Source organism: Silene latifolia, chromosome 1, assembly GCF_048544455.1.
Source record: "Silene latifolia isolate original U9 population chromosome 1, ASM4854445v1, whole genome shotgun sequence".
Classification (NCBI taxonomy): domain Eukaryota; kingdom Viridiplantae; phylum Streptophyta; class Magnoliopsida; order Caryophyllales; family Caryophyllaceae; genus Silene; species Silene latifolia.
Window position 1 is genome coordinate 158,627,429 of NC_133526.1, and position 25,070 is coordinate 158,652,498.

Below are 25,070 nucleotides of genomic sequence, written 5' to 3' on the forward strand. Positions count from 1 at the left end.
GTGGTTGGGGTGATGAAGTTTGGGAGGAGGTGGGAGTTGGTAAGAGGGTGTGGCGGGGTGATATGTTGGTGAGGGATTGGGTGGAGGCGGCATTGAGGAAGCTGGGGGAGAAGGAGAGGGTGTTGTTCCTTGTCACATGTTGGGTGTTATGGGAAAGGAGAAATAAGCTGGTTTTTGAAGGGGAAAGGTGGGATGTGGGGGGGGATTATGCGTAGGATTTGGGGTGTTGTCTGGGAAATGGAGTCGGTGCAAGGTGATAGGGTGTCGAGTGGTGTGGAGGGGTTTAGGCTGGGGAGCTGGGAGCCGCCGGATATGGGGGTGTCTAAGATCAATACGGATGCAGGGGTCATGGAGGGGGTAGGTGTGGGGCTGGGTGCGGTTAGTCGGGATGCGGCGGGCGGAGTTGAGTGGGCGGTGGTGTTGCAGCGTGGTATAGGGTGTGATGTAGCAATGGCGGAAGCTGAAGCGATTTTGTTGGGTCTGCGAGAAGCTAGAAGGATGCAGTCCCGGAAAGTCATTGTTGAGAGCGATTGTCTGATCGTGGTTGAAGACTTGACGAAGCATAGAAATGGTAGGAGTGAACTATTTGTGATTTATGAGGAAATTAGACAGATTAGTTTATTTTTTGAGTCGATTGTTTTTAAGCACATTAGTAGGAAATTAAATAAGTTAGCTCATAAGCTAGCACATGCTATGCCATGGACTCATGGTAGGCGATTTTGGACGTCTGATTTGCCGGCAGAGTTTGGTAATGTAGCCGTTGCAGATATTAGTAATATAATTTAAAGCCTTTATGGTTTTTTACAAAAAAAAAAAAAGTCATATATACTTCGTTATTTATTTGTTATTTGCATGAAATTGTAGTCATATTGGAAAGCTTACTAACGAAGAAAAATATGGATGCTTAGATTGTATGGAGTACTAATGTCTATGAATTCTAATTGGCTTTTACACGTTTATATTCAAAAAGCAAACCTTCATTAATCACGAAGTGTATATTAAATATTCCTTTATTTCGGTTAATTGTTGTTCTTTGGTTTTGAGATAAATACCAAGGAAAGAGGAGAAGGTCAATTACTAAATGACAAGTGGATCCAATTAAGTGTGAATGCTCAAATTGCTATTTAAGTTTATTCTTAAAACAGAAAGGACAATAATTGACTGAGATACCAAAATAGTATAGGACAACAAATGACCGCAACATGGGAGTACAATTTTTAAAATTTATTTGGGGTTATTATACAATTTTTAAAATTTATTTGGGGTTATTAAACCGGTCTGATCTCCTGAGAGATGTCTTCAATAAATTTTTTATGTTGTTTTGCACATTTAGAAAAGTGTTTTCACAATGGCTCTATATCTTAATAATGATAATTATAGAATTATTTTAATAATTTGCAATAAATTAATTAATAAGTGAAATAAGAGATAATATATAAAATATTAAATATTATAAACTACTTAAAAGAAATAAAATAGAAAATAAGAAATATAAATTATTATTTTAACAAATGGTGAAAAGTGTAGATTAATTTTAAAATATAAAGCCTAAATAGAATCATATTATTTAAACATTAACTACTATTATTAAAAATTTCTAAAACCTGGCATATCAAACTCTACAACATGGGCATAAGTGCATATATGTAAATAAACTTGAGGTATCAAAGCCTAATGGTTTATTCAATAGTCATAAGTGCGCTCCCCAAATCACACTATTTCGCGAGATATTAGAAACTCCAACAATTGTAAACTATTTTGAACTATATTAGAGACTACAACAATTATTATAAACTATTTTGAGCTACTTCGTATATTAGAGATTTCAGCAATTATAAATTATCTGAATTATTATAATTTAAAATCTTAATTTTAAAATTTTGAAACTAATTTTTGTTACGACCAATGACTCGCTTAATCTTTAGTAGTCTACCATAGACAGATATATAGACAATAATCTTGGAAACTTACGTATTTAGATTTGTAATACCAAGCACACTCAGCACACCGTAAAAAACCTTCAATTTTTCTTATTAGTATTAGTTCTAGGGTAATTTGATAACTTATAAGAATAACTCACTTTTTCAAATCTTATATCTAATATAATTTTCTTTAAAATCTTATACCTAAAATAATATTTTCTTACAAACTTGATACCAAATCTTAAAAAAATCCCTAAATTAAGGATTTTGCGCTTACTAATTTGATGGTTTTTAGTGGTGGTAATCGTAGATATGTGTGTTAATGGGTGAGGCAAATGATGACAATGTTTAATTAGTAAGGGTAAAATTGTCAACCAAGGCTTTTTTTTCAGATTTGGTATCAAGTTTGGAAGAAAATGTTATTTTAGGTATAAAATTTTAAAGAAAGCTATCTTAGGTATAAGATTTGCAAAAGTGACTTATTCAAGGTATAAGTTATCAAATTACCCTTAGTTTTATGTCTATTATTTACCTTGATTGAGGTAAATGGGAATTAAGCAAAGATCTTTTGAATTCTTTATTTTAAGTGTCTCCTCTTTTTCCGGATTTACGTACAAGACATCGCCTTATACAAGTATTTGTGTACAATATAAGAGTGTTTAACAAATACGTCATGTTTCTAAAAAAAACAATTACGTCATGTTAATTCTCAAAAGCTTATGTAGCGAAACGACCCAGGCGTTGCCCGGGCTTGAACACTAGTATAGTCAAATCCAGAAAAATACAGGGTAATACTCCATCCAATTCACTATATTCTTCCCTATTTTCTAAAACGGATTATTCAGGTTTTCTTCCCTTTCTATTTTTGGTAACTTTTAATCTTATTTTATTCATCCCTCACTAATCGCTCCTATCACCAAATCTCACCCAACCCTTTTAATCATATTTTATTCCTTTCTTTAATATTTACTAGATTTAATGCCCGTGCGATGCACGGGCCTAAATGTAGAATTCTAAGTGTTTAAATTATTGTTGCGGATCCCGTGCAATGCACGTGACTTTTTGTAGCGTTCTGTCGTGTATAAATGTATAATGTATTAACCAAAAAGTGTTATCATGATCGTAATTATATGCTACTTTGTTTGTGTTGTGTTTACTTATGAGATTAATGTTCTGATCAACAAATAGCAAATCTATTATCTCTAATTTAAAAGTTAGCCCATATTATCCGCATACCTCAGTTTTATGATTAAAAAATTTACTCCCTTAGTAGTTAGTCCTGGTCAATAATAGTTTACGCATTTTTTTTTGGTGTTTTAGTCAACTATTTAAATTTTTATTTTGGATATGTTTTATTCTCTACTTTATCTTTTAATAATAGTAAAAGTAATGTTTCTCTCTTTGTACCGTAGTCTTTGGGCAAAATATATGTAAACATTTCGTTGAGATAAATGAAATACTCCCTCCGATCCAGACAGATGTAAACACTTCCCTAAAAATTACACCTTATATTCCGCTCATTTATTTACCTATTTTTTTTATGGGTGTTATTTATTTGTTTAAAATCATTTATTAGGAATATTGTTAAAGGATAATTTGATCATCCACGTCTCGTAGAAGTAAGAATTAGATTCAAAAGTAAATATTTAATTTGTTAATTTCAATTAATGTCTTATGATCAATGTTATATTTATTGTAGAATTTACATGGACATTTAAAACTGTTCTTCATTGGCTTTGGTTTGTTTCCTACGTACGGAGTATATCAAATTAAAGAATTTAATGTGATGCAATTCGTATGTTTTGAATCTGCAACTTGGTAGAATTTCCCTCTGATTAGGACTCTCAAAAAACTTTCAAATGAAAGTCGTTACATTGGAACGTGTAGTTGAACTCTGATTAGGACAATTTTCTAATGTTCAGAACTTACCAAGGTTGATTTCTATATTCTTGGTCGAGGCCAATTTTGACTTTGAAAGAAAAAGCTTACCTTGCTTCAATGTTGAGTATTGTGTGCCTAATTACATACCGGTTTGCAGTACAACAAATATACACAATTTTTAAGAATACTTTTGGTGATGTTGCACTTATAAAGTTATAATTAAACGAACATGTATAAACGATCGAAATAGAGTTGAGTTTTGATCATCCTAATTTTTATATAAATGGTCCCCATCTTATAATGTGAGATCGTCTCACATACTACTTACCGATACAAAATTCACTTATTCACTTTCCCTACTAAAGAGCCGGGAAATCAATACAATCAATTTTGTAAGAGAGGAAAAATTAGAAGGATACAAACCCCGACTTAACATGTGATAGCTAATAAAATATAATCAAACATAAATAAAGTCTCCAAGTACAAATAAATATTAGATTTTAATTTACAATCGATACAAATGGACTTTGAATTTACATACTAAGACAACAATAGAACTTACCATAATTCAGAAATATAGTCGATTTTGTTGTATATTATAATTCACATGTTGATGTATACGATTAGATCTGCAACCCATCTGCAACGTTAAAATAAATAATTAGAACACAATTATAGAATGAAATCATGTACACATTACACATTAGATTGATCCATAAATCTGCATATGAGCATGCCACATGGTAAAGAAGCAAACTTCCAAATAACGTAAGATATATACTAATTATTAAACAGATAATCATGTAATTAGTAGGGTGTAGGACGTTTAAAGCAACGAACAAAAACATGTACGGAGATCATGCATGGCTTACACTATCTATGCTAGAGGTTAATTTAGGTTTTTGCATATTTATATAGCTAGTCTGGTAAGAGCCTTGGTGAACGTCAAATTGCATGTATCCGGGTAAGATAAGAATTCTATTAACGTGATAAAGCTCTAAATATTTATCTTTGGTCTTTTAATAATCAAAACCATTTCGTCTTTGTATTTCACGCAACTTCTTGTATCTCTAGGCAATACAAATTGAAATAGGTTAATAGTTTTCAAAACACTTTATTTCACGAAAATTGGATTCTCTATAATCGCTCGAAAAAAGCTTCCTTTATTAATATAGATAGATAGATAGATAGATAGATGGTCCATAGTTCATTATTTAACTCCTATCACTAAACCCTACCCAACTATTTTACTCTTATTTTATTCATCTCCTCAATAACCGTGCCAACAAACAATGGGAAGAAAATAACGGATTAGAGGGAGTATTAGAAAATAGAAATAGCCCAAAAAAAAAAAGCCTTAAAATTCTCCTCATTTTCAGAAATCCCACGTTAAGCACCTCAAAAACCTAGAAAATTGATTACAGTAATTGAAGACTCAAAGCTCCAGATCGTGAGAAAATTCCTAGAAATTGTCGGTATTTCCTCTATCAAAGTTTCTGATAAGTTCAATTTTGAGAGATGCAGTTGTTTTTTTATCTGCGGATCATTTGCTTTGTTTGCTTACATGGTTGAGTGTAAACTTTACACTAAAATTATAGATTTTGTGATATGATTATAGTGAATTTTAAGCTTTTCGTAGCACTTAATTAATTGATACCGCTATTCATCATTGGTGTGTTTGGATTTTGTTAACAATGGTGGCTTTGTAATTTTTGTGGATTATAAGATGATGAACGTAATTTGTTTGTTTTAGCTAGATAATTGAAGCAATTTGAATCAAGATTATAAGGATCTAGCTTTTTCGTCGAAAACATGGCAGATGAAGCAAGTAGAACTGTATGTTTCTTATTAGCTCTTATGTACTGTTTGTTTTATTCATTTCAATTGCGCATTTGTTGCTTTTGAGCTGTTGGAATTTGTCATTTATGGTGTTTTAATGTGTTTGGAGTTCTTTTATAATTTCGCCTAATTTTTCTGGTGTTGTGTTGGGATTCTGTTTTGTAGGCGTTTTTTGAAATTCAAGGGCACATGATTGAGACTACAGCGAAACTTAAACAGGTTAGGCTCTCGCTAATTTTCTTTTTTCAGTGTTCATTTTCAGAACTAGTTGATATTTGGCCGTTGTGATAAATATTTGACAGATATTGTTGATAGTTGACGGATATGTCTGATACGCAGTAATTAGAAAAACAAGTCACGGCAAATTATATCATACTCCCTCCGTACCGGTCATTTGTTGTCCTTTTTCATTTTTGGGTGTCTCAGTCATTTGTTGTCCTTTCTATTTTAGGAATGCATTTGATGAACAATTTGCTCATTCACACTCAATTTGGTCCACATGTCATTTAGTAATTGGCTCTCTCCTCTTTTCTTGGTCTTTGTGCCAAAACAAAAGGACAACAAATGACCGGGACGGGGGAGTAGTACACTACTTCTATTCTTGACAACTGGAGTGTTGCTGCGTAATGATTGAATAATAGTCCATTGAGCATATATGGAACCCATTGTTATACTCTGGTCTTGGATTTTTAGAAGTCGAAGTGGTGAGAAATTGAGGAGAGATGTGGGCATGGGGCTAGTGTTGCTCATCAAAATGGTTTTTGTAGAAAGGGATATATAGCAATGAGTGAGAAGCTTTCTATTTAATCGTATAAGCTCGTAAAAAAGAGTGAGTTGACGCGCCTCTTTTGGTGATGTCACAAAAGAGAAAGGGTGACATTTTGTCATAGACTTGCAATAGCAGCTACATACCCACATGAGATGTTTGTTGTTAGTTGGGTTTTTTCATTACTAGTGCTTAGCTACTACTCCCTGCCATTCACTGGATTCATACCACTTACCTTTTTCATCTCATTAACTAGATTCATACCATTTCCAAAATGGCAGAAATAAACTTAGAAAATGACAAATTTACCCTCACAATATTACCAGCACTCCCTCCCTGATTCTCTTCGTCACTCACAACCCCCCCAAATAAATTCCACCACCATCACCACCACTCTCCGGCCATCGAACCCATCGTCACCACAACTTTTCCAGCACCACGACCATCCTTGCAAATTACTTCGCTACCATTTGCACCATCAGACCACGGACCACCGATCACCACACCAACATCGACAATCACTTGGAGATAAACACCCACCACCACCGGAAGCACACAGGGCTGGAGAACACACCTACGGTGGCGTATTTTGAAATCTACTTGTATATTTTTGTATCTACGATTTTATTTTGGCTTTGGGGAGGGATGAGAGTTGAATAAGGACGTGGGACATGAAGTGTTCGCTACTATTGCAAGTAGGTGGCCTATATTGGAGGGGAAGCCGTTCTTTGATGAGAACAGTCAGCTGTCAATGGTTGTGGGCAAGGGAACAAGGGAAGAAAAGGAGTGATCAGGAGGGTGGCGGTGGCACCGCTAAAGAACAAGGGAAGTGAGAGTGGCAATGGAGGAATAAGGTGGTGTCGCTGGAGGAGAACAAGGGGATGAGCAAGGTAGGTGGCTGGTGGTTGGAGATGAGAGGAAGTGGCTGGTGGGGAATGAGGGTTATGTTGAGGGTAGGATGGGGAGGGGTACCTTTGGTCATTACAGTACTTTCTTTAATATTGGCTCTATTTGCAAATGCTATATTTCCAGTGAATGGGAGGGGGTAGTTACTACAACCTTCAGTTTTGTGGGTTAGTGAAGTGTGATGAGATCTGTGTTACCCCTACTCTCCGAGCCCGACTCTCCGATACGAGTGGTGTCGTGGCGTGTTTGACATGTGTCGAGTGTCGGATACGGCTATTTTGTGCGAATTTTTCAATTTTTTGTTCTAAAGTAAAGTGTCAAAGAAGTGTCGTGTCGGTGTCGACACGATACGTGTCGGACACGCGACACGGCAGCTAAGTGAAGTGTCAGAGTAACACAAGATGAGATACCAGAGGGAAGAATCCTATTACTTGTGTAAGTCGATTTCATGTGCTTCTGCACCTTTTCTCTTGTGCTTTAAATTTTGAAAGCAATCAAGCTCATAAAATCGTCAATTTTCTAATACTCTTATACACTGTTAACTCACTAGCATGCTGGCACCTTTTACATGATGTACTTTCGGGATTCTTTCATGGGCTCTACTCTGGTCATATCATATGTGGGTTGTGTAGTCCAATCTTAGTTTAAAAAAGCGCGCCTTGAGTGCGCGCCTTGGATGAGGCACTAGCCAAAACGCCTCGATGCATTTTACTATTTTAGGTGCGCCTTTTGGACAAAGCTCACCTAACAAGGGTAACTAGTTAGTCCGCACTTTCCATATCTTTTAGACAAGGGTCACCATTTCTTTTCCCCATTATTCTTAACTTTACTCCTTAACATGTTAGCCAGCTTGAAAACTCCTAAAAAGGCTATTGTTGGCCAAAATTTTATTTGGAAATGACAAATTTGTGACAGAAGATGGGGCGCCTCACGTCCAAAAGGCGCGCGCTTTGCGCCTCGGTGCGGCTTGCACATTTTGAAACTAAGAGTCCAATAAATTTTTGCAGGTGCAAAATCAGATCCATTCAAAGGAACTAGAAAAGAAGCGGGCGTACTTGACACTGGAAGAGTTGCGACCTTTGCCTGATGATACAAATACGTACAAATCTATTGGTAAACTTAATAACAGCAAATGTGTTTCTATGATTGTAGATTTAGCGTCCGTGCGATTCTTTTGTTTACATTTTTTTCTATGCTAAAAAACTCGGTGAATGGATTATTGATCCCCGTGTTTCAGTTGTGTGAAGGGGCGGTGGCAAAGTTTTTATTTTATTTTATTTTGCAACTTTATCTTGCTGTTATTCAATAAATTAATTACTATTATAATTTTATTAGCAGTAGTAGTTGTTTTATCAATTTCTTGCTTCCTGACATTGTTTACTTACAGATGTATCTGTTCATGTTTTGTGTTTTGCAGGCCGAACGTGAGTATACTATCTGGATACATTTACCTATTCGCTTCCTTACACCAATTTTGAAATTAGTGATCATGAACTGCTGATGTTAATTCGGTATCCCTTCACGGTTATTTTATCGCAATATTCAGGTTTGTGCTGGAACCAAAGTCGGACTTGATGAATGAACAGGCGCAAAAGTTCAAAGACAGTGAGAACGCACTTTCTTCTTTGCAGGTATATGCACGTTGTATGTTCCTACTCGCATGTAATTGTGTGGAATACAGTTTTAAGATTCAGGGAATGATTTTAACTTTAGTTTACATATTTGGTTCTTGTGAATATCATATTCACCTTTGCTATACTAATGCTAGTGTAATAGAAGGTTATTTCGTCACTGTGCACTTACATAGATTTCGAATTTGTTTTCTTTATTCCTGCAGACCTCTAAAGAGTACCTGGAGAAGCAGATTGGGGAAGTGGAGAACAACCTGAAGGAGCTGCTGCAACAAGATCCAGGTCTGGCCCGTCAAATCATGTCCCTTTCAGTAATGTAAAACTCACCAGGGAATATTTCTCACATTTTCCGATAATTACAGTGTTTTCTTAAACAATGTTTTGAATTGTTCGAATTAATTTTAGGAGCTATTTCAATGATTAGGTCAGAATCTGAAAGTATGAAACTATTTTCTTCCATTCGCTGTCATTTGTTCATGTGTCATCGAGAACCCAAGCTGAACCTGCAGCGTTGTTTCGGTGAGGTTGAAGGTGGATAGATGAGCTTTGGCTTTACTAGCATATTATCTTTACTTGTCCAGTCATTAGCTGGTATAGTTTCATTTATTTGCTCTTACATCCGGTTAACTTATTTATCCATGTGTTAGATAGTATCAACAGGCAATAGTACATGAAAATGGAAGAGATCTACTCAAGTATCAGATTTAGCAATCTTAAGTTAGTTTTACGCTGCTCATTGTTGCTGTATGAGACTATATGCTCCCAAGGCCCATATTGCGAAATAATTTCGATATGATGAATACTGTAGGCTGCAGTTCTTCATGAATACCCCAACCATTTCCTGTATGGAACATACTTACAGTTGTCATATACTGATTACTAGTTTCGTATGAGACGCCAACGTTGGGGTGTAGGTGAAAGAAAGTTGAGCTGTGGTCTTTGCTCACCTTCACTGAATATGATTAAAATATTAATTTTAAATGTGTTTTACAATTTTAAAAAATACTTTTTTGATTTAAAAAATCATTAAAAAGAGGCGTTATAAATTATTTCTTAACCCGTATTCTGACCCTAACCCGACCTGTATTCTGACCCGACCCGGGACCTAATTACTATTGTTGTGCATATACCCAATTACTATTCTTCCTCATTCAAAAAAAGAACTTGTATCTTTGTTTATAAATTCAAAGAGTAATATTCTATACAGCTTCTTTGTATTTTGAGCACAATGAAAGGACTTGGGAAATATGACCACAAACATGTGATGTTGCCACCGCCTAAAATGGTCGCAAATAGCATAATAGGGTCACAACTCACAACAAAAGAATTTCATAACTTTTTTTTTTTTTTTAAATATTTGCAACTGTTGGGTCACAAAATCGGTCTCTAATCGATTGAAAGATTTTGAAGCTATATATCACATTTTTTTAGTACCTTGTTTGAGCGGGCCTCTCCCCATCGGGCCCATCAGGCAACTGCTTTGATACAAAACTGTTTTTGTAGTTCTGCCCGCAAGCCCGCCCTGTTAATGCCTCTACTGCAAACCAACCATGTTCCATATGTAAAACATATCCCCCATTAACCAACCATACCTGCATTAAATTGAAACCATGTTCCATATGTAGAACCACATGACACTTAAGTTTTAACTTAATGGTTTATTTAAGTTCGGTTCTCTTGCAGTTTTCCAAAGAGGTTAGCATGGGATTAAATTTCGTTGTAAGAATTGATTTGCTTCGTAATAATAGTGACTGCTCATAATCATGTTAATTGGTTTTACCTCCAGCCAACGAAATGCTTGGTTTGGCTCCCATCTAGGGCAGCCACCATTTTCACTCTGTTGAAAGAGCATGGAGAAAAGTATTAAGAATGAACAGGGACATTAATTATAGAGTTGATGAACTTGTCTGTAGATAGTGGATATTTACGGCATCTTTCAGCCGTTCCTACCTCCAGTTTCTCCTCCCCAAGTTCATTTTTTTTTTTTCAAAACACCTTTAGCCCTTCACTGGTGCAGTCAGAAGCGACACAACCATGGTTGCAAATTGAGAATATCCAACCACCTTTAGAAATGTGTCGATACATGTCTGAAGTTTCTAGAAGGATCTTCTGTGACCTGCTGTTTGAAAGGGCATGGTTAAGCCATTCGCTTCATTTTTTACTTTGGGAAATTTTTGGGATACCTTAAACCCAGAGGGATGTAAGGTTACCTTTGATATAATCATGTACTTTCTTGAGGGTTGGGGCAAACACTTCCTTGAGAGACCACTTGCAACTATTGCTTGGGTTGCAAAAGCTGCATCCCATCATGTATTTAAAGACTAGTGATTTTACTATTGCCGTATATCATTTCTAGTCATACTCATGTCCGGGTTTGGAGTGTCAAAGACCTAGGGTTACATAGTCAATCAACCAACAGTGAAGTTGTTTTCCAAACTTAACATACTTTATTTAGGGATTATGTTATGTTTGGAAAACAGTTGTTCTGCTCTAATGCTTCGGAAAACTGTCGTTATGTTACGCTATGATATGACGTAGTGTGGAACAGTTCCATTTTACTTGATTAGAAGTATACACTTAAGGTGCGTGTTCGACTGTGACAATGCTAAGTTTGGAAATAGGTTAGGAAATTTTTTAACCCATAAACTTTTCAAAGTTTTGAGGAAAACCGTTCTATATTAAGCTACGATAAGACGTAGTGAAGAACAGTTCCATTTTACTCGATTAGAAGTATTTGACTTAGGTGCATGTTGGACTGTGAGTGTGACTATGTTAAGTCTGGAGATGGGTTATGTGATATAACATGAAGACCTAGAGTATGATAGATCAAGATTCGGGTGTCAAATGATTTAGATGTGTTTTTAAAATTACATTTTGAGAATTCCCCCCATAACCTTAACACAATACGTCTTACCAGGACTCAATGTAGAATGAGGTTACTTGAAAACTGTGTTTCTTAGTTATTATTGTTGGACAAGACATGGTGTTTTGGCCTGCCTAAAATGAAGTCTAGAAGTGTTATATTGAAAGTCGGAGTGTTGAACACACAATGAAAGTGAGGCGACAAAGGTAGTCTCAGATTGTTCTCAACGCATATGTTAGGCAGTGTACATTCACAAAATCTCATTGAAGACTGGTGATATCCGTCACAAGCTTGTGACGGATGACAGATACCGTTTCTTCTCACAAAATGCCCATTGAGAGGTGAGTGGGAAGACACGTGGGGGTCTTGCCTTGTCCCCTCTCCTTTCGTGAGAGGTCGCGATGAGCATTTACGGGATTAGCCGTCACAAAGTAAACTAAACTGTGTACATTAGACTCCTCCCACCATATGCCTGAAGTTGATGGTTGAACTATTAGATTTGATCTTCATTTTGTTACCTTTGCACACATATTTCGGCCCGAACCGTATTTTAAAGCCGAAAACTGAATTACGGAATCCGAATATTCGGTTTTTTTCCGGGCGGATAACCGAACCGGTTTTTTTACTATAAAAACGGTGCGGATTCGGTTGTAGAAAATTCAAAACCGAAGACCCAGTTTTTTTTAAATCAAAAATAAGTATTAGGTGTAACGCAAATTATTGACTTTAGGTGTCATGCTTCTAGGTAAAATAGACCATAGAGGGTTGATGTCAAATGGGGTTTGCTAAACGTCGCACCTAGTTTTGATAAACGTCGCCCCTAATTTTACTATTTTGCCCTTTGTTACTTTATACACCATCACTTCCTTTATTTTCATTTCCGTGTTCAAACTATTTCCGCTTCAAAACCCGCTTCAAACAAACAAGAAATTCAAATCCGCTTGAAAAATAACAACAAAAATCGTAAAAAAAAAAAAAGGCCATGAGGGTGACGACGGAGGATCGGGAGACGGTGATGAGTAGTTATAGTATTTATTAGTGATTTGTTTCACTGGAGTTGTTTGTTTTTTTTGTTGAACATTTTATGTTAGACTTGTTACGTTATTTTTTTTTGTTGAACATTGTATGTTAGACTTGTTGTTTATGGCATGACTTAGTACTAACCAAATGTTTCTAGTAGTTTTGTAAAAAAAAAAAAAGAAAAAAAAAGGCTTAAACGTGTAGAAAACACGAAATGGCCTGGGTCAAAACGTGTAGAAAACACGAAATGGCCTGGGCCAAAACGTGTAGATTACATGTTTCAGCCTGGGCCAAAACATGTAGATTACATGTTTAATCTGGGCCAAAACTTGTAGAATACATGTTTCAGCCTGGGCACAAACTTGTTTTCTACATGTTTCAGCCTAGGCCAAAACGTGTAGACAACATGTTTCAGCCTGGGCACAACGTGTTTTCTACACGTTGGAGCCATTTTTTTTTTTTTTAAAAAAAAAAAATTTTATTTAAATGACGAAGTCTTAGATAAATATTTACGCTTATTTCCGTTAACTATGTTTTAATTAACTTGTAGCAACAATTTCCGTTAACTATGTTTTAATTAACTTGTAGCAACAATTTCTTTAATTAAAAGTGACAATGAGTGAGAAGAAAAACAACGAGTAAGAAGACAAACAACGAAATTAAATAGATGATACGATTAATAATCATTGTAATATCGATAATGTTGTTCGGCATTCCAATCATTTTCGAATTGCTTTCCGTCATAATTTTCATTAGTATACGATTCACACATGTATCGGAAAAATGGGTTATCGTCACCCATTTTCGACTCAAGATAAAAAAAAAATTGTGTTTAATAGTTTTTAGAGAGAGAAGGGCAAACTTGTCAAAATAAAATGAAAATAGGGGCGACGTTTAGTAAAATAGGGGCGACGTTTAGCAATTTTGTGTCAAATATATTAGTGTTGTTAATTGACTCCACCTAATTTTTGGATGTGGTTTCTATGCATATGGTTGTGTCATCTTTCTTGAAACCGGTTATGAAAACCGGAGCGGGTAAACTGATTTACGGACCTGGTTTTTATATTTAGAAAAAACCGGTTAACCGGATTAATTCGGTTTCGGAAAAAACCAAATTTTAAAATCGGTTATCCGAACTGATTTGCAAAACCGTAGCAGATAACCAGTTTTGCTCAGCCCTTGTCATCCCAACCATTGATGCCACCTCACAACCTAGTGTCAAGACGTCGACTACCCTCATCATGTAACTTACACACAAGAATTCATCTCGAGGCCATAAATTTCCTATTTAAAACCTTCGATTTTTAATATGATTATTCATGTTAAAACAATTTGTTAAATTTAAAAATACTTAAATTTTAATTTTAAAGACTGAATATAAGATTTAATTTGAAATGGAGTAATTCAAATGCTTGTGTGGAGTAATTCAAATGTTTAATAGAAAACGCATAACATTTAAAACTCAAAAATTCTGAAACACGGGTAACCAAGTTAAAACTACCAAATTTCAAACTTTGTTGTCGGTATCGTCATCATCGTGGCTCGGAGGGAGACATGTCCATAGTTGTGACCTTTCTGACCTGCTACAAGAACAAGGTGAATCATTCTCGTCGGCACTGTTCTATAGAGGGGAGACGAGTTAGGCGTTGAGCGAAGGTAATGGCGGCAAAAGTGATATATTCGGTGATTGCTACGGTTATGGAGGCATGAACAGAGGAGGTGGCAGCTTGGTAGGGATGGAGTTTGACACGGCTGTCGCAACTTATCAAAAATAAACCAACTGGCTCAACTAAAATATAGTAGAGGTATTCCGCAAAAAAAAAAAAAAAAAAAAAATAGTAGAGGTAAGTCGGGTATCGTAGTCCACAGGGAGGCAGTCCGTCAGGTAACAAACTGGGTGTTTTGATTTGATTTCTAACTACTAAATGAGATTAAGACAGAGAGTAAAGAGCAGTAAAGAGAAATAGGTTGTAATCAAATAAAGGGAGAAATGTTAGGAGGTCGGTTCACCATGGCAATTAATCAATTCGGTCGTAAATGGCTCAGACGGTCTAATGTGAGAAGGGTAAGGGTAAGGTCCTCTCGGTCCACTTTCTACCCTAAAATACAACTAACTTAGCTCTTGCCCTCATTAGTTTAGTCTACTGTTCATAACAGGTCTATTCATTCCAATCTCTCGATCTAGGTTTGAATTTAACCGGATTAACTGGTTTAGAAGCGTGCACTCAACTAAACGATTACAATTATATTGTTATAAAACAGTTCTCAAAATCAACCATCTAATCTATTCACAACATTATTTATTCACTACCATGTCTCCCCTAATCCTAACATAGAGGGATTTAGCTACTCATGTTATTGATGAAACTAACAACAACAATGGATGAAATAGCAAGAGACATGATATAAGGATGATAAAGACGAAATAACATAAATCTAACAACAACAATAAATAAACCAGAAATTAAGAATAAAAGATTAAGGATGTAAAGAAAGATTAAATTGAATTAAGAGTAAAGAGCAAAGAGAGATTACAGAGTTCGAGATCCGGAAATAAGAGCAAAGCAACGTAATGAAGGAGAGAAAAGAGAAAAGTCTGCTTAAGAGAGTAATTCTCAGATTAAAGAGTAATAAAAGTCTAAGAGAGAATAAATAAACCTAATTACGTCTTCCCTTATATAGCGAAGATATTTATTAAATAAAACTAAGATACTAATTAAGTCTAACACGAAATAAAATCCCGTGTAAACAGCAAAGTGCTCGATCGAGGAACTTCAATCTCCTCGATCGAACACAATTCCAACAAATCCTCTCGATCGAACAGAAAGCATATTCGATCGAGAGCCTTCAAAATACCACATTTCGATCGAGTACAGCAGGGACTCGATCGAACACTGTTGCCTACCATTTTCACTCGATCAAACAGAATAAGTCTCAATCGGGTAATCAACCACTGGAACAGCTCATGTTCTCCATTGGTTAGCTTCCGAGATTCCTTCACGCTTCCCGAGGCATAGTACTTCCGCTCTAAATCTTCTATCTCCATAAATGCATGCTAAAAGGACTGGAAAAAGGCACGATTCCACTACTTTCGGGTCCGTTCCTGCAAATAAGGCAAACCAAACCAAAGTAGCCTATTCGGGGCATTTTGCAATACAAAACTACGAGAATGACATGAAAATGCGTGCATAAGAGGCCAAAAAGGACTATATAAAATGCACGTATCCAATCTCCCCAAACCGAACCTTTACTCGTCCTCGAGTAAACTAAATGCAAACTAGTGGAACGGAAAAGAAAACTCAGAGCTAGCTATAAGTTGTCCACTTAAACCGGTTTAATGCAAACAAAACTGACACTTATAGCTACAACAGTTAAGTGCAAACGAGTTGTATGATGTTTATAAATAAGCTGAACTGTCGACCTTGCAAGACCTTTAAAAATGGACTCTCATGGGTCACTCTTCTCTCATGAAGCAAAGGGTAAGCATATGAGTGTAAGAGAAGAAGAAAGATAGTCGTTCACCTAAACTACGACCCACATAAACATGCTTGCAACTAAAATGATAGACAATTATAATCACCACACATACATTCCAATCAATCAATGTCTGTCACAACCGAGGGCTTACAAAAATTCTGGGAAAGTGAGGCAATGGGAAAAGAAAAGGCAAAATATTTATGGGATGTGAGGTAATAGTCAAGCTAGCTACCTAACGAAACCATACTAAGCAATATCCGATTCTTACTCCAATAAAATTAAGCACAAGTACCCTTCATTTTGGCACACACTCACTAACCAAACCAAACATACTCCTCATACGATATAAATAAGGCATCGGAGTGAAACCGTCTCAACAATACAAACTTTTTTTTTCACAGTTTCTTCTTTCTTTTTCTGTTTTTTTTTTCACGTTTTTTTCCTCTTCTTTTTTCTTCATTTTCATTTTCATTTTTACATTCAACCTACTTCCTTCATAAATTACCAACTCCAAACAGGACAAAACGAGCCAAACTCGGATCAATATACAGAATACCGCATAAACACACTAAACTAGCTTGACATGCAGGCTAAATTTGGGTGTAGTTAAGGGTCAAAAGGGCAAATTTGGCTAATAGTGGAGTTAATCGGATAAAAATGAAAGAAAGGGAAAATTGTAAGCACCTCCCTGCATGTGACACCAACCACTAACCCGAATGCACATAGGCAAAAAGAAATTGAACTTCATAAAAGTGCAAATTAGATGAACATGTTATGCAAGGAGTATACTACTCTCAATTCCTACATGAACTGGTCATAAATGACACCAATTATACGGCTCTAAAACTTAGAAATTTAAAGTAGTTTGCCAATTTTATCAGGTTAAGTCCATTTGTTCAGCTGTATTTTTAACATTAACTCGTAGACTATGCAGATGACAAAGCTAATAAAATATCAATTTTCTTGCAAGGCTTAAGTGAAATGACAAATTATAGTGCAAAATCATCACTGAATTCTACCGTTCCGACTCGACCTAAATACAAAAATAAACGTGAAATATTTTTGAATTTTTTGATTTTTTCATATTTTTTTTTGAAATTAAATACAATCCAAACATAAATGCAATAAACGTGAATGCAAAACAGACACAAATGCAGACTCAAAGGATGTATTACCCTCCCCAAATCAAAACGGACAACGCCCTCGTTGTCCTCCGGCATACACCAACAGAATAATGGGGGATAGGGAAAAATACAACCAATAAATGAACAAATGAAATAAATAAAACGGAGATGAAAAAGAAATAAAAGCAGGAAATACTCACAATATATACGAACTTCCCCAAACCAGCCAGAAAATTGAGGAAGTGAGTAGACCAGCAGCTACTCGTCAGGCTCCTCCTCCTCGTCAGTCACCGTAAAGGTGGGGTCGGACTCCTCCTCTCCTCTCCTCCTCTGTCGCCTCCTTGCATTAAGGTCGGCTCTGTACCGCTCCTCCCTCTACCCCTCCGCCGGGTACCGGTAGAAAGAAGGGTGTGGCCAGCCCTCAGGAACAGGACGTCCTCTCCTCATGTGGTACTCATATAGAGGGAACAAGACGAGTGCCTGATCCCGCTCTATACGAGCCACTCTACTGCACATCTCAAGAAGTAAAGCATCACGACGCCCTTGGTCCATGACCTCAGGCGCCTCAAAAACAAGAGGAGCTACAAAATTAGCCGGTAAAGCCGGCTGAGGAACAGAAGGAGTAGGTGTAGGGGTCGGGATAGGCGTAGGCGTGGACGTGGACGTCTGCCTAGCCTGTGTCTGTGTGGACCCCTCTCCGGCCTCCCTAAGAGCAGTGGGAAGCCTCTTCCGCTTCTTAGAAGCGGGAGGAGCAAGAGTAAGGAGGTAAGAAGGTGGAGATGGTGGCAACCTACCCGACACAGTAGTCAAGGGAAAAAGACGGGGTAGGTCGGGTGAAGGTAAAGTCACGGACGTGGAACCACAAATCTTCCACGTCCGTTGGTCCTTTGCTAACCAAAACATAGCCAACATGGCTTGAATATCAATGAGCACGTCCTTATCTACATGTGTAAGGCCACGGGGAAAGTCAGTGAAAAGGCTATGGGCAATGCGGGTTGCCAACCCGCCACAGGAAATCGTGCCCTTCACTTTCTGCCCAACAACGATAAAATGTTGAGCCGTCAGATAAGAAATGTTAAGAAGAAAGGGGTCACCACAATCAATGTTCAAGAAACCCGCTAAAATCGACAGCTCAACGTTGTTAACGTTGTTAGGCTCGTGGCGTCCAAAGATCGTATCTCCTAGGAGACGTAGGAAGTAACAGGCTGGGGGAAGATGAACATGAGCAACACGTCTCGAGTCAAAGGGAGTCTGTGCAAGAGTGGGCCAAAGTAAAGCCAGGAGCTTCCTAGGAGGCTCCTGAGGACCGTCACTAGTCAAACCCAACCGCCCCTCAAACTCAGCTAAGGTCCAGGTGAAGGTCGAGTTAAACAGTCTAAATGAAATACACGTGCTCCCTGGGTCAGTCTTATAAGCAGCGGGTGAAAAGGGGAATGAGCTAAAAAATTCTAACGTCACTTGTTGATACGTTAGCTCTCTCATAGAGGTCAAACCCGACATCCCAGTCCCGTTAAGTAATTCAGCCACGGCTTCAAAAATCCCCAGTTTTTCTAATGAAGATCGACACAAAAAACGGGTAGAAGTAACGTCACAGTCGATCAAATGCATAAAACGAATACGATGAAGCGGGTTTATGAAGCGTACATGTGGAAACTCAGGCAGAGAATCGAAAGAAGTGTCAGCAGCGTACCTCGTAGCTGTACGTATGTTGGCAGTTCGAAAACCCGTGGTCTTACCTCCCCGTGAACCTGAAGCAGCGGCAGCAGCAGCGAACCCGGGAGCAGCGACACTAACCAGTCTCGGTACAAGGGCGGAGGTAGTGACTGTGACAGCTGGTGTCGACACAGCAGGGGTCGACACCGAGGTAAGGACAGTGGCCGTAGCAGTAGTAACATTAGTAGGGATAGTGGTAACAGTAGCAGGGGTAGTAACAGTGGCGGCAGCAGTAACTGCGGTGGTGACGGTGGTGGCAGTGACGGTGGTGGCAGCAGGGACCACCGTCTCAGAAACGTACGAAACAGTAGCACTAGTAGAAGCAGAAACCGTACTACTATCCATCATAACAATCACAAGACAAGTTCTATAATCCAAAGGCAACAATTAACACAACCGATTTTTTCCTAAATTCGAAAATTTCGAACCCTAATTTCGAAAAACAAGCATAAAAATGCAATTTAAACATTAAAGATTAGGGAAAAAAACTTACTTGTGATGATTACCAACAAAGGAAACAATTAAAATCAACAGAAAATGCACAAATCAATCGCAAAATTTCGATTTTTCGAACCCTAAAACCCGCGAAAATCCTAAATTAAAGCGAAATTTGATGGGGCAAATGAGGGGGATTGACTTAATTGATTACAAGGAATGAATTTGGGTGATTAATTTGGTAAAAAAGGGAAGAGAATTAGGGATTTGGGGAGATTAGGGTTTATCGCAAAGCAAAAGGGGGAAAACAATTTGAAACAAATGAAAGTAAAATAAGGGAATAAGAGACTCCATCGTGTATTATCAGCTTATTGTGTTCAATCGAGTGGTTTGAAACCACTTGATCGAGAGCTTTCATTGTCATTTGCTTCGATCGAAGACTCTGGAAGGGCTCGATCGAGGACTTTTCCCTTGCTCTGCATTCTTCTCGATCGAACACTAGTAGATTGTTCGATCGAGGACTTTTCCTCTGCATTTTGCTTGATCGAGTACAGGACAACTCGATCGAGAACCCCTAAAAATTGCCAATTCGATCGAGTACAATGAATCACTCGATCAAAAGCTTTACCTGGGCAGTTTGCTCGATCGAACACAAAAAGTGCTCGATCGAGGGCTTTTCCTTGGCACGCATCCCAATGGTCAAATATCTTCCCCAAACCTGCATAAAAACACAGAAAATACTTCCCCGCAAAAATACCAAATTCACAAAACGCAGTCTATATTCGGTCTTACGCTACTTAAAGCTAACTAACCTACGCTAATGTCTAAATACAATTTAAAATGTCTAACAAAAACCCAAATTACAAATGTTTTTACAAACGGGATGGTGTCCCGTTTCACCTTCCAAAACACTTCAATAGCCCAAAAGAGGGCTTCTGACTGGAGGATGTCCTTTCATGAAGTAAAACACTCAAGACTCGGGTTTTGGGTAATTAAGACTCGGTTTGGACACTGAAACAGACTGTTTAATTGTGATGAAAATGACTAAAATTTGGACAGAAACTTTGGGACTCGATTTTGAACATTCGGATGGATTGTTCAAAACCACGATTTAACACGATGGAATTGAGGATTGCAAGTATGATTAGAATTGAGTGACTTGGGATATGACTTAATCTAAGCACTAAGCCACTAGATTAAGCCTAAGAGGAATCCAAGCACTAAGCAATGGAATCACTCAACTCTACGCACTAAGTAATAGAGGGTTTTCTAGCACTAAGCAAAGAAGATTAGTAGAAAGCAAAGTTTCTAACTTGTGTTTATCATTCATCAAATCTGAATTTTATATGAGGAAAGCCTTGCTTTTATAGACAAAAAGTCCTAGGCAAAAAGTCTCTAAACTCTCCATAGAAGGATCCTAGGCCATAATTTACCACATGTTCTTAGACGGTTTTTGAGGTGGACCTCAAATAGGCCAAATGACCAAAACTGGGCTCAACCTTGCTTAATGTGGTTCGTTTTGCTTCAAACTCCTCCTCTTGAAAAAGATTTGTCCTCAAATCCTCGGCATCATCATCACTAAGCTCTTAATAGCAAGGACTTAAATCCCCAACTGTAGATACCCAGTATCTGCTGAGACTCCAACAAACACCCGATGATTATCGGACTACAACATGTTTTGGAATCGCGGCGTTTGATCGACAGTTTGTGTACAACTTTACGTCGGAAAAATTAAAACCATTCGAAAATAAGACATTTCAAAACATTTCAAAAATACCTGGAGTGTTTAATGCACGACGACAGGGTCGCAATGACACTAACTAGAGTCAAAACCGACACCGGATCAAAAACCGACTCAAAAATTCAAATCCCGACTCCAACTACGAGTCAAACCGAGTCAACCACCAAAAACAAAACATTTCAAACCTTCTACCTTAAGTTTTCCCGGATTTATGTTTGGTCAAGTATAAAACATATGACTACAAAACCTAGGATAGAACAAATCATGATTGCGTTTGTGTGAAAGCGACAACACACCTCGAAGACCCGCGACGTGGCTCGCGCCTCTTTGAGCAGCCCAGGTGGCCACGTCGCTCAAAACTCACACAACCACTCATTTCCCTATAAATACCCCTCAAATGCCCCCCATGTGAGACTTACGCGAGTGTCCGCCCCCTCTTTTCTCCCTTAAAATTCTCGACTCGACTTCTTAAGTCACAATCCGACGCGTATTTACGGCCTACCGATCGTAAATACAAGCCTTACACATTGTTTGGTAACGTCATCGTGCATTAAATCACTTGACCGACCACTTCGACCACTACGCCGTCACTAATCTTTAAACACTCTTTTTACTTACCAAAACGGTTTTAAACCGAGTTTTTTTCCGACCAAACGAGTTGTTACACTTACGTCGGTCACTCGCCATAACCAAACATGTAAGTATGAGGGAGTAAAAATCCTCTTTTTATCCTCTTTTCATTTGTTTCATGACTATAACATGCTAAAACGTGCATAACATGAACCAAAACATGGAATAAACGAGCCAAAACTGATTTTTGGCCTGAGACAAAAGCCCCTTGGTTCACCGGCTTGCCCGCGCCTCAATGGGGTGTCCAGGTCAGAACTCAACCGTGTTTGTTCTCGTCATTTCCCTTTAATTCACTTTTATATTTACATTCGGTTTTTACCATTTCAAATATTTTCAAACCCTTTTTATTTTATTTCATTTGTTTTAACCATAAAACATTTTTCACCCTTGGTTCCATATACCATGACGGTTAAATCTGTGTTTCGGTGATAATATTTAGTTAATGACATTTAAAAGGTGTTTAAAACCTTTTATTTCATTTCTTTACATTTTGGGAGGTATTTTAAAGCCTTTCATCATTTCTTTACATTTTCAAAACAAGCATATTAGTCACCAACACAAAGTCATCCTTGGTTCTACATACCATGCCGGATTTTAACCCGGGTACGATGATGAGTATCGACTAATGATATTCAAATGAACTTAAAACAATTAGTTCATAATTATTTTCAAAACTATTCATGTCAGGCTTGTCAAGTCGAACCCGACACCGAATATCATCAAAATAATGATGATTATTCGAGTCTAGTTCTTCAAATCAACAAATGCGGTCTAAACGACCCTTTCAAACCAAATCGGGTTCAAATACCCATTTCTCAACACGTTTTATAACGATTTTCAAAAGGTCAGAACACGGCATATAACCGTAGGCTGACCCGCGTCTCAAGCAGGCCTTTTCTTTCTCACTTTCAGAACCAGGGGAGGCCCCTTACACCGCCGGCTGGCTCGCGCCTCATGTAGCCGTCTGGTACAGGGCCTGTTCCCTTTCCAGCATCAGTCTAGGACGATCCCGACTCCGGTTAGCCCGGATATAGGACGGATCAGATGATTATTTGCTTATTCAAAATCACATTTGCAAAATGCCTTACTAAGACAAATGGATCACGTTATGCACCCTAAACCTAATACGGTAAATGGATGTTTAATTTCCGTCTTGCATGCAAATCAATCATTAATCCAACTCGACATATTATACTTGATACTTGGATTAAATCAACCGACTTAGAAAGCTCTCACATGTTAGGTTTAAATTATTGGATGCGCATTCATGCATTTAAACCGTTTTATCAATTTTTGCATTCAACCAACCAAGATCGATCAGTAGAGGCCGCTACCGCGGGCGGGATTGGGTGTTTGATTAAAGGGCTTCCCAATACGTAACTTCACCTCTTACTCAGAAACTTTGGATAGCGGATGACCTTATCCAGGGTGTACGAGAGTCATTCTAGAGATAGGATGCTAAAGAGGGATGATTTCCTTATCTTTAGTACCTATGTCAAACGCTACTTTGTGCTTCGATTTGACCGAGGTATAAAGTGGAATTCGAACGGGTTCCAAGCATCCCACAAATGCTTGGTGGTGACTCCGAACATCTCTAATCATTTCGAGACCCTTACCTAGACGAAACCGACCGATCTAAAACGATCCGGTCGAAAGCATTTTTACGCCGCCGAGTGTGGCTTTCAAAAAGACTGATGTACGTCCACAGATTGGCCAGGCATGCATGTGGCCCACGTCCACACCAACACCAAATATGACATGAGTTCCAAAGAGATCAACCTTGTACTTGTTGGGCCCAATTAGCTTGATGACTTTGAATGAACCTTCTTCATTTACCATGGGCTTGTTATCCCCCTTTTTAAGGGCTCCCCCCTTACATGAACGAACCCAAACACGATCCCCGGGCTTGAACACTTGCGATTTTTAGGAACCATGGACATGTTCTTGTATTTCGTTGCCTTAGCATTGACGGACGATTTCCCCACAACCCGTTTCTTTACTTATCTCCATGGTTCATCAATTAGCTTGGATCCTTGTGGTTGGGCAGCCTTATTGCCGTGACCATGAGCCCCATGATCCTCAAATGGATTGGGAGTAGAGAGGGTAGAAAAATCACATTGCACACCATCATAGGCGCTCTCGGTTTGCTCCTTGCTAAAGAGCCTCCCTTGAACTTGTTTCTTGACCTTATGCCATTCCCTGTTAGAGCAAACATTTGGCTTGAGTTGGACAATTAAGTCTTCCTTGCTACTAGCTTCAATTCCGATTTCAAACACCTTGGACAAATTTGGAGTAGAAAATGTAAGAGGGCTATATTGCAAATCCTTGAAATATCCCTTGGGTTGATTATTCCATTGGAGCAATTCTTGTTTAAGTGAACACTCTCCTAGCTTATCATTTGCTTTGTGATCATCCCGGTGGCCCAAATGAGGCTTAGGGACCTCGGTCATCACCTCTTTGTTGACATTTGGTGGATCATCTTGATAGAAATTGATCAAATTTTGAACCTTGTTAGGGAATGTTCCCTCTTACTCTTTGGACATGTTTTCGGCAAGGAGGATATGGACACCTCCCACATCATTCTTTTCTTGGATCATTTCGATCTCCCTTATTAACATTACTTCTTTAGACAGTTCAAGCATGGAGGGTAGTAGAAGTGGTGCTAGAGTGACTTTCATTTTTCCAATTTCAAAGGTGTATGTGTTATCCTTCCCATGGTGCACCGAATTCTTATCAAATTCCCAAGGCCTACCAAGTAGAAGATGGCAAGCATCTATAGGTAGAACATCACAAAGAACCTTATCAACATAGTTCTTGCCAATGGAGAAGGACACCAAGCATTGTTTGTCAACCCTCAATTCGGCCCCCTTGTCAAGCCACCTCAAATTGTATGGACATGGATGGTTTTGAGTGGTTAAGGAAAGCTTCTCAACAAGGACACTAGAGGCCACCTCCATCAATGATTAGGTTGCAAACCCTTCCCCCATTGGTACATCTAGACCTAAAAAGTTGTTGTCTTTGATCCATTTCCAAAGGTTGAGCACTCAACACTCTCCTAGTGACTAGACTCATCCCGGAATCCGGCAATACTAGCTCCTTATCCTTAGTCTCCTCGGTTTCCT

General features: G+C 38.0%; 2 protein-coding genes across 2 annotated transcripts; both read left to right on the top strand.

Moving 5' to 3' along the window:
• The first annotated feature begins 237 nt into the window (after nucleotides 1-237).
• LOC141585995 (uncharacterized) lies at nucleotides 238-786 on the top strand. The gene has a single exon (XM_074407087.1). The coding sequence runs from the start codon at nucleotides 238-240 to the stop codon at nucleotides 784-786; it is 549 nt and encodes a 182-aa protein (XP_074263188.1).
• A 4,378-nt stretch (nucleotides 787-5,164) lies between these two features.
• LOC141610968 (prefoldin subunit 1) lies at nucleotides 5,165-9,385 on the top strand. The gene is made up of 7 exons (XM_074429302.1): nucleotides 5,165-5,278; nucleotides 5,557-5,639; nucleotides 5,808-5,861; nucleotides 8,322-8,427; nucleotides 8,732-8,738; nucleotides 8,861-8,945; nucleotides 9,152-9,385. The coding sequence occupies exons 2-7, from the start codon at nucleotides 5,616-5,618 to the stop codon at nucleotides 9,263-9,265; spliced, it is 390 nt and encodes a 129-aa protein (XP_074285403.1). The 5' UTR covers nucleotides 5,165-5,278; nucleotides 5,557-5,615; the 3' UTR covers nucleotides 9,266-9,385.
• The last annotated feature ends 15,685 nt before the right edge of the window (nucleotides 9,386-25,070 follow it).

What these genes read in the sequence shown, in the direction of transcription:
- LOC141585995 (XM_074407087.1), top strand. Translation starts at nt 238, where the DNA reads ATGGAGTCGGTGCAAGGTGATAGGGTGTCGAGTGGTGTGGAGGGGTTT.
- LOC141610968 (XM_074429302.1), top strand. Translation starts at nt 5,616, where the DNA reads ATGGCAGATGAAGCAAGTAGAACT. An exon ending in CTACAGCGAAACTTAAACAG is followed by an intron (nt 5,862 to 8,321) that starts GTTAGGCTCTCG and finishes AAATTTTTGCAG; the next exon opens with GTGCAAAATCAGATCCATTC. An exon ending in ACGCACTTTCTTCTTTGCAG is followed by an intron (nt 8,946 to 9,151) that starts GTATATGCACGT and finishes TTATTCCTGCAG; the next exon opens with ACCTCTAAAGAGTACCTGGA.